Source organism: Gopherus evgoodei, chromosome 11 (genome assembly GCF_007399415.2).
Source record: "Gopherus evgoodei ecotype Sinaloan lineage chromosome 11, rGopEvg1_v1.p, whole genome shotgun sequence".
NCBI classification, from domain to species: domain Eukaryota; kingdom Metazoa; phylum Chordata; order Testudines; family Testudinidae; genus Gopherus; species Gopherus evgoodei.
Window position 1 is genome coordinate 67,090,920 of NC_044332.1, and position 8,049 is coordinate 67,098,968.

The window sequence follows — 8,049 nt, forward strand, 5'->3', positions numbered from 1 at the left end:
CATGCAAGTCCTTCCGAAAGCAATCGCAGAGAGGTTTGCCACTCCGAGAGGAAAATAAAAGGAGGAACAGAGGGAGACATTCATTGTATCGATTGTGTAAACTGCCACTGGCATGGCAATAAGCATTTTCGTTGCCATCCCAGGGAGTAATCCAGCCGGATAATTAGTACATGGGAGATAAGTGGAAAATCAGACATCTGGTGAGGGTAGTTCAAGCCTTCTCCTGACATTGATAATGTGCAGATACATAGATCACTGTCGAGGCATCGTGCCACTGCGAGCCTGTGTCTTCCTATTGCCTCATCAATCCATCATCCTCTTAGTTGCTGACACCTTGGCAGGCACTCACCGCCAGCTCTGCATTTGAATTGCAAGGAGCAAGCTCCATCAGGGAATACAGATTTTAGAATCTAAGATTCAAATTTGTTTAAGTATTGTGAACAGCAATTCCCTTGCAAGGCATCTTCATTGCCCTTTAGCCAAGAGGGAACAGTTGGGTCTTTGTTAGAAGTACAAATTGCTTCTTAATGCAAAGGATAAAACAGAGCCCAGGCACCTCCTTAGAATTCCTCTTGGCTCCTGGTAATGCTGCTGAATGTCAATTTTAATTTTTGAAATTTAAACCGAGGGCTTTGTGTCTAAGCTCCATCACATCAGAGGGAAGGGAGGAATAGTCAAAAAGGATTAAGGATCCAGTGGGGATTGCGGATCCATAGCAATTATACTTCATTTGGGTCTCAGGCATTGGTTTAAATCATATTCTAGATGATACAATCGACAAGGCATTAGAGATTGGTAAGGGTATAACACATGTACCTGGTTATGAACTCTTCCTCCCTCCACAGCAGGAGGGTTGTTTTGGGGTGCGATGCGGGGAGGAACACTCTTTCTTACATCTGGGCTGAATTTGCCCCTTCTCCCCCACTCAGTAAAGAGGCAATATACACTGCAGATCAAACAGGGGGCAGAATAGCCTTTAAGAGCCTGGTAATCATTGTGCAACCTCAAACTGTTGCTGGAACAAATTCATTCTAGGAGTGATTCCATTAGCTTCAGTGGAGTTAGAGCTGGGATGAAATTGATCTCAGCTGGCCAATGGGAGCCTCCGAGACTGATTCTTCTCTCGCTTTAGTGTAAATTGGGAGTAAATCCATGGAAGTCAAGGGAACTCTGCTGTATAAAATCATCATAAAGGGGAGAATTGGGCCCTGATACAATGGAATGTGAGTCAATAAAAGAAAGACAGAGGGCCAGAAACTCAGCTGCTGCAAATTAACCTACCTCCCTTGGCTTCAAGAGAACAACCCCAATGTACACCAACTGAGCATCCGTCATGATTCACACCCACAAGAAAGGGCAGGATTGTGTGTGAGATTCTGTAAGTGTGTTTAGTTTTCAACGATGAAAGTACAGTCACTCAGATGTAACCAGGAGAGAAGGAGAAGCAAAAAAGAGCTCACAGTAGATTTTTACATGGCTTGTGGGCCTGATCTAAAGCCCAGGGAAGTCAGTGGAAAGACTGCCATTGACTTCAGTGGGGTTTGGAGCCACTTTATTTTAATGTATGCCTGAAATTCTGTGTGTGTGTGTATGTAAATAGACAAACAAACATACATATACTTAGTATTGTACGGGCCACTCTACCTTGAATGATCCCTTACAACGGTGGTTCTCTCATGCAGAGGTACGTGTACCTTGGGGGTCTTCCAGGGGGTACATCAATGCATCTAGGTATTTGCCTAGTTTTACAACAGGCTACATACAAAGCAATAGTGAAGTCAGTACAAACTACATTTTCCTACAGACAATGACTTGTTCACACTGTTCTGCATACTATATCAGCAGTTCCCAAACTGTGGGAAGGTTGGTTTTAATGGGGTCGCCAGGGCCAGTGTTAGGCTTGCTGGGGCCCAGGGCAGAAAGCTGAAGCCTGAGTTTTTAAGGGAGGTGAAATTTGCAGGGGGACACAAGACAAATCAGACTCCTGAAAGGGCAACAGTAGTCTGGAAAGGTTGAGAGCCACTGCCTTACAATATGTGCGAATTAATTGTGCTAAACAATCTGTTCCACTTGCATTTCGCCGTGACGCTGGGGGCACCTTTCCCAGACCTGAAGAAGAGCTCTGTGTGGTTCGAAAGCTCATCTCTCTCACCAACAGAAGTTGGTCCAATAAAAGATATTACCTCCCCCACCTTGTATCTCTTTCTAAAAGATATTACCTCCCCCACCTTGTATCTCTTTCTAAGATAAACACAATTCTTCCTTTAATGCTTTATTACACAGGTCAGTCATACTATAAATCTGCAATTTCATGCAATCCTTGATATAGAGTCTGATCCAAAGCATACTGAAGTCAATGGGTTTTGGATTAGGCCCATAAACCAAGGAAAATCTATTGTGAATGGATTCCATTCCCTTCAAAATGTGGATGACTGTGTGTACTTTCTCCTTTTAAAACCACCTACAAGGTGACACTCCCCCTGCCTCCTCAATTAACAATAACTGAGGCTGGAGTAGTGGTTCCCTTACTAACTTTTAATTCTGCTGCAGACCTGGAAGGTTAAAGGGCCCACAACCGCCCGCACCACCTACCACCCTTTTCAGCCTCAGAACAGACACACAGCAAGAAACCATTGTCTAAAAACATAATTTAATATGATTTTTTTCTTGGTGGTGGTTAGATTGTTTGCCAGACGGGAACAGAGACTTGACGTTCATTACATCATCATTCACACAAGTATTGCATGGAAAAGGAAAGAAGAAAGTTACACTTGACCCCATACAAACAAACAAACAGCATAAGAAGAACCGATGCGTGTAATAATTCAGTCCCACTCTTCAGATCAATCAGTCAATCAAGATGATAATAATAAAGCAAAATGTATCAAGACTGATAAGCTCTAACTTAGTGTGAATGACAGTTTTACCCTGGAATCTTTTATACACTCATGGAACTAAGGTGCCAGTCAGTTTCAAGCAGCTGATCTCATGGTGTAACAAACACAAGGACAGAGATACACCAAGGGATGGGATGGGGGGCTCACTTGGTTTGTTTCCACCAATCAAATGTAGAAATTGAGAACGACACGAAAGTGACAGTGGCGGGGCGGTGGGTACAATGCAATTGGCCACACTTTTAATCGGGGTATAAAAGAAAGCCAGAGAAAGTGCTGTACTTATTGTTGTTGCCACCGTGTGCTTTGCCTCCATCCAGCTTGACGTACACCTCGTCCCCCGAGTCCAGGTGCAGCACCACGCTGTTGCTGGCATAGTCATAGTTCTGATCGGCATCCTGCGCAATGGCGCTGGCCCGCACCTGCAAACCAGCCAACCGGGGGGGGAGCCTCAGACGCTGCCTCCACTAGCCCCCCACATCTCACCCCCGCCCCCAAATCCTCCACACCTGCCTCTCTCCTTCCCCCCTCACTCGCACTCCTTAAACCCAGCTAACCCCTTCTCCTCTTTGCCCCTTTCCCTCTCTAACCTTCAACAGCCTCCTTACCTCTTTTTACCTATTTCTCTCTAACCTACCTCCTTCCCTCCCTTCATCTCTTAACCCACCACCAGCCTCCATCACCTTTTTTCCTCCTCCCCCTCTATAACCCTCCCACTCTCTAACCCTCTTCCCTCTTCCTCATTTAAAACCCCATCTTCTCCCTTCCCTCCTTCACCCCCCTTAGCCCCCAACTCTGCTGTCCCTCTTCATCCTCCCTTTCCCTCAGGCCCTTCTCCTTGACACATTTATTTCCTTCTCCTCTTCCACTTCCTAGATCCCCATTTCCCCCCACCACACACACATACACTTTCCTTTCGCTCACTTCTGCACATTCACACCCAGATCTTAACCCCTTCCCCCACACCAAGAGCTCCCCTTAGCACAGCCTGCTGGGCAGACAGGCCATTCACTAGACAGCATGCAGCTGGGAAAAGTTTCCTGCACGTCTCAATCTCATTCCCCCTTGTTCCAGGTAGCGGAGTTTCTAAAGTGTACAGTAACCATCCCCTGTAAGGCACTGGCTTGTCACCTGGAGGATCCTGGAGCATGTGAAGGAGGTGTGAAGATGCCGTTGTCACAGGCACAGGGTGAGGGCCCCCGGAACAAGAGTGAAGTTCCTAGCACATGGAGTGAAGGGCCCAGGCACAGGGGAGGAGGGCCCGAGCACAAGGCTGAGGGTCCCAGCAAGGGGGAAGGAGAGGATCCTGGGAATACAAGGGTGCTGGTGTCCCAGACACGTGGGGTGAGGAGCATGGGGGGAGGGTCTCAGCCCAAGGCAGAGGGTTCCAGGCACAGGGCTGAGAGTCCTGGGTATGGGAGAGTAGAGGACGGGGTGGGGAGAGGTGAGGGTCCCAGGAACATGGGGTGTCAGTGTCCTGGGCTCAAAGGGTGCGGGGCACTGGGGAGTGAGGGTCCAGAGCATTAGGTGGGGGGCATGTGGGTCCCAGCTCAGGGCTGAGGGTCCTGGTAAATGCTGAGGGTCCCAGCTCACAGTGGGGGCAGGGGGTACTGGCCCCGGGTGGAGTGGGGGAGGACTGAGGGTCCCAGCCCGGCATTGGGGAAAGGGTCACAGGCACATGGGGTACTGGTGTCCTGGACCTAGAGGACAAGGGGCACCTGGGGTGAGGGTATAGGTGCTGGAACTAGGGTGCTCCTGCACCCCCTTGGCTTAGAGTAGTTTCCATCAGATACAGGATTTTTCCAGTTTGATTCAGGAGGGCCCCTGTAAAGGCGGAGGGTACCAGGCAGGGGGTGGGGCTGAAGGTCCCAACTTGGGGAGATGGAAGGGGGGGCTGAGGGGTGGGGGCTCGGCCTGGGGCTACGGAGGGAGGAATCTCAAGGGAGGTCCTGGGGCGGTGGAAGGAGGGCTCCCAAGGGTCCTGGGGTAGAAGGAGGGATCCTGGCCCTGGACAATGAAAGGGGGTCCCCGCCCAAGGTGTTATAAGGGGGTCCCAAGTGTAGATGGGGAGTTCTAAGGGGCCCAGGATGTTGGAAGCGAGGATCCCGAGGGAGATCCTGGGAGGTGGAAGGGGCAGCCCGGCCTAGGATGGTGGAAGGAGGGGCTCAACGGGCCTGGGGCGGTGGAAGGGGGGGCCGGCCCTGGACAGTGGAAGGAGGGGCCCAGGACAGTGGAAGGAGGGATCCCGAGGGAGGTCCCAGGGTGGTGGAAGAGGAGATCCTGGCCCAGGCCTGTGGAAGAGGGAGGCTGGCCTGGGGCAGTGGAGGGTGGATCCCTGACCGGGGCTATGGAAGGAGGGGATCCCGAGGGAGGGCCCGGGGCAATGGAAGGGGGGATCCCGGCCCGGGGATGTGGAAGGGGGCCCGTGCCTGGGGCGGTGGAGGGCGAGGGGATCCTGGCCCGGGGCTGTGGAGATGAGTTCCCGACCCGAGGCGGTGGAAGGGGAGATCCCGGGCTGGGGCTGTGGAAAGGCAGGGTGGGGCTGAGGAAAAGGGGGTCCGTGCACTGGGCGATGGAGGGCGGGGGGATCCCGGCACAGGGCTGTGGAAGGGGGGAACCCGAGGGAGAGCCCGGGGCGGTGGAAGGGGGGATCCCGGCCCAGGGCTGTGGAAGGGGGAGTCAGGCCCGGTTAGTGGAGGGGGGATCCTGGCCTGGGGCTGTGGAAGGGGGAGCCGGGCCGGGGCTGTGGGGGGGGGCGGGACTGTGGAAGGGGGATCCCGGGCCGGGGCTGTGGGCAGGGAACCGTGCGGTGGAAGGGGGATCCCGGCCTGGGGCAGTGGAGGGAGGATCCCGGCGGGGGCTGTGGAAGGGGGAAGGTGCGGTGGAAGGGGGATCTCGGCCCAGGGCAGTGGAGGGAGGCTCCTGGCCTGGCGCTGTGGAAGGGGGAAGGTGCGGTGAAAAGGGGATCCCGGCCAGGGGCTGTGGAAGGAGGAGCCGGGCCCGGGCTGTGGGGGGGGGGGCGAGGCTGTTGAGGGGGGATCCCGGCCAGGGGCAGCGGAGGGACGATCCAGGCCAGGGCTGTGGAAGGGGGAAGGTGCGGTGGAAGGGGGATCCCGGCCAGGGGCTGTGGAAGGGGGAAGGTGCGGTGGAAGGGGGATCCCGGCCAGGGGCAGTGGAGGGAGGATCCCGGACGGGGCTGTGGAAGGGGGAAGGTGCGGTGGAAGGGGGATCCCGGCCAGGGGCTGTGGAAGGGGGAAGGTGCGGTGGAAGGGGGATCCCGGCCAGGGGCAGTGGAGGGACGATCCAGGCCGGGGCTGTGGAAGGGGGAAGGTGCGGTGGAAGGGGGATCCCGGCCAGGGGCAGTGGAGGGGGAATCCCGGCCCGGGGCTGTGGAAGGGGGAAGGTGCGGTGGAAGGGGGATCCCGGCCAGGGGCAGTGGAGGGGGAATCCCGGCCCGGGGCTGTGGAAGGGGGAAGGTGCGGTGGAAGGGGGATCCCGGCCAGGGGCTGTGGAAGGGGGAAGGTGCGGTGGAAGGGGGATCCCGGCCAGGGGCAGTGGAGGGAGGATCCCGGACGGGGCTGTGGAAGGGGGAAGGTGCGGTGAAAGGGGGATCCCGGCCAAGGGCAGTGGAAAGAGGAGCCGGGCCGGGGCTGTGGGGGGGGGGCCGAGGCTGTTGAGGGGGGATCCCGGCCGGCCCCCAGGACTCACCTGGCCGTTCTTGCAGAGATCCGCCCACATGCTGGTGCCGTCCCCGCCGCGCATGAGGATGTGGTAGGTGAAGAAGTAGATGCCCCGCACCTGGCAGCTGAACTTGCCCGTGGCCGGCTCGTAGTGGTTGCCCAGGTTGGTCACCACGTCGTCGAACTTGAGCACCTCGTAGCCCTCGTGGGGGCTCTTCAGCCCCACGTAGAAGGCGATCCGGGGGCCGCTGAAGGCCGCGCTCAGCGCCCCGCTCACCTCCCCCGCGGCGCCCGCCCCGGGGCCACCGCCGCCCCCTGCCGCCCCGGGCGCGCCAGCCCCGGCCACCGCCAGCCCCGGCAGCCCCGGCTTGCCCGAGTCTCCCCGCTCTCCGGGCGGCCCTCTGGGCCCGGGGGGGCCCGGCTCCCCTGGCGGGCCCCGGGGCCCCGGCTTGCCCGGCCGGCCGGGCTCCCCCTTGGGTCCCGGGAGGAAGGGCGGCGGGGGGTTGGCGCTCAGGTCCTGCAGCGCCTCCACGGCGGCCGTGCTGCTGGGGCCGCCGGCCCGGGCGCTGGCGCTGCTATAGGGGTCGCAGATCATGCGGCAGGTGCCCATCATCTCGTAGTGCGCCGCGCTCTCCGGGGCCGCCTGCAGCAGCAGCGGGACGGCGATGAGCAGCACGAGTCCCATGGCGAGGGCCAGCCCGGCCGCGGCCAGCAGCCGCTTCCTCCTCTGCCAGAGCCGGGCAGCGAGCGCGACCAGCTCCTCCTTGCTGGGAGAGGTAATGGTGACTCAGTGGCGAAGCCTCCCTGCGGGGAGGGCAGAGAAGCGGATCAGCCCCCGGCCTGGGGCAAAGCGGCTGCCGCCCCCCCTCCTGTCCCCCTCCAACGGGGCGCCCGGGCCAGCCTCAGTCCCTCGGCATCGCCTGGCCGGAGCCTGCTGCGGGGCACCTGCCAGCCAGCCCCGGGCTCTCCTGCTGGACGGGGCCACCCAGCCTGGCAACTAGAGCAGCAGCGTGGTGCGCACTGAGCGAGCCCCACCCCGGGCAGGCGGGGGGGGGGGGTCACTAGCTCCCACCCTACCCCGCAGCCTCAGCCCTCGGGGATCCCCCCCCCCCCGCAGCCCTCGGGGATCTCCTCCCGCGGCGGGCAGTGCCAGGCGCCAGCTGTAACTCACGAGCGAGCGAGGCGGCGGAGCAGCTCCCAGGACGCGGGCGAACAGGTGGGGTAACTTTCCCCCAAGTGCTCGGCTCAGCCGGGCCGGGAACAGGGCCCCCCCCCGCCGCCGCCGCCTCCGGGCCCGCTCAGCAGGCAGCCAGCATCGCCGCGAGCCCCCCAGCTGGTCCGCACCGGGAGGTTTCACTCGCTCCGGCGCGGTCCCCGAGAAGGGACCTGGCGAGGCTTTTCTAGCCGGTCACTCCATCCTCCCTGCCCCGCCGCGGGATCCACAGCGGCGCGCTGACTCCAAGCCGGGCCGGGAC

The 8,049-nt window shown here is 58.5% G+C and overlaps 1 protein-coding gene across 2 annotated transcripts; it reads right to left on the reverse strand.

Moving 5' to 3' along the window:
- Positions 1-2,682: 2,682 nt before the first annotated feature.
- On the reverse strand, positions 2,683-7,259 carry C1QL2 (complement C1q like 2). Of its 2 annotated transcripts, XM_030580468.1 has the most exons (3): positions 6,921-7,259; positions 6,603-6,851; positions 2,683-3,316 (listed from the first exon to the last, which is right to left on the reverse strand). In XM_030580468.1, the coding sequence occupies exons 1-3, from the start codon at positions 7,257-7,259 to the stop codon at positions 3,137-3,139; spliced, it is 768 nt and encodes a 255-aa protein (XP_030436328.1). In that variant the 3' UTR covers positions 2,683-3,136. The 2 variants fall into 2 exon arrangements, with proteins under 2 accessions (XP_030436328.1, XP_030436327.1); XM_030580467.1 differs by having other exon boundaries at positions 6,603-7,259.
- Between the last annotated feature and the right edge of the window lie 790 nt (positions 7,260-8,049).

What these genes read in the sequence shown, in the direction of transcription:
- C1QL2 (XM_030580467.1), bottom strand. Translation starts at nt 7,259, where the DNA reads ATGGGACTCGTGCTGCTCATCGCCGTCCCGCTGCTGCTGCAGGCGGCC. An exon ending in ATCTCTGCAAGAACGGCCAG is followed by an intron (nt 3,317 to 6,602) that starts GTGAGTCCTGGG and finishes GCTGGTTTGCAG; the next exon opens with GTGCGGGCCAGCGCCATTGC.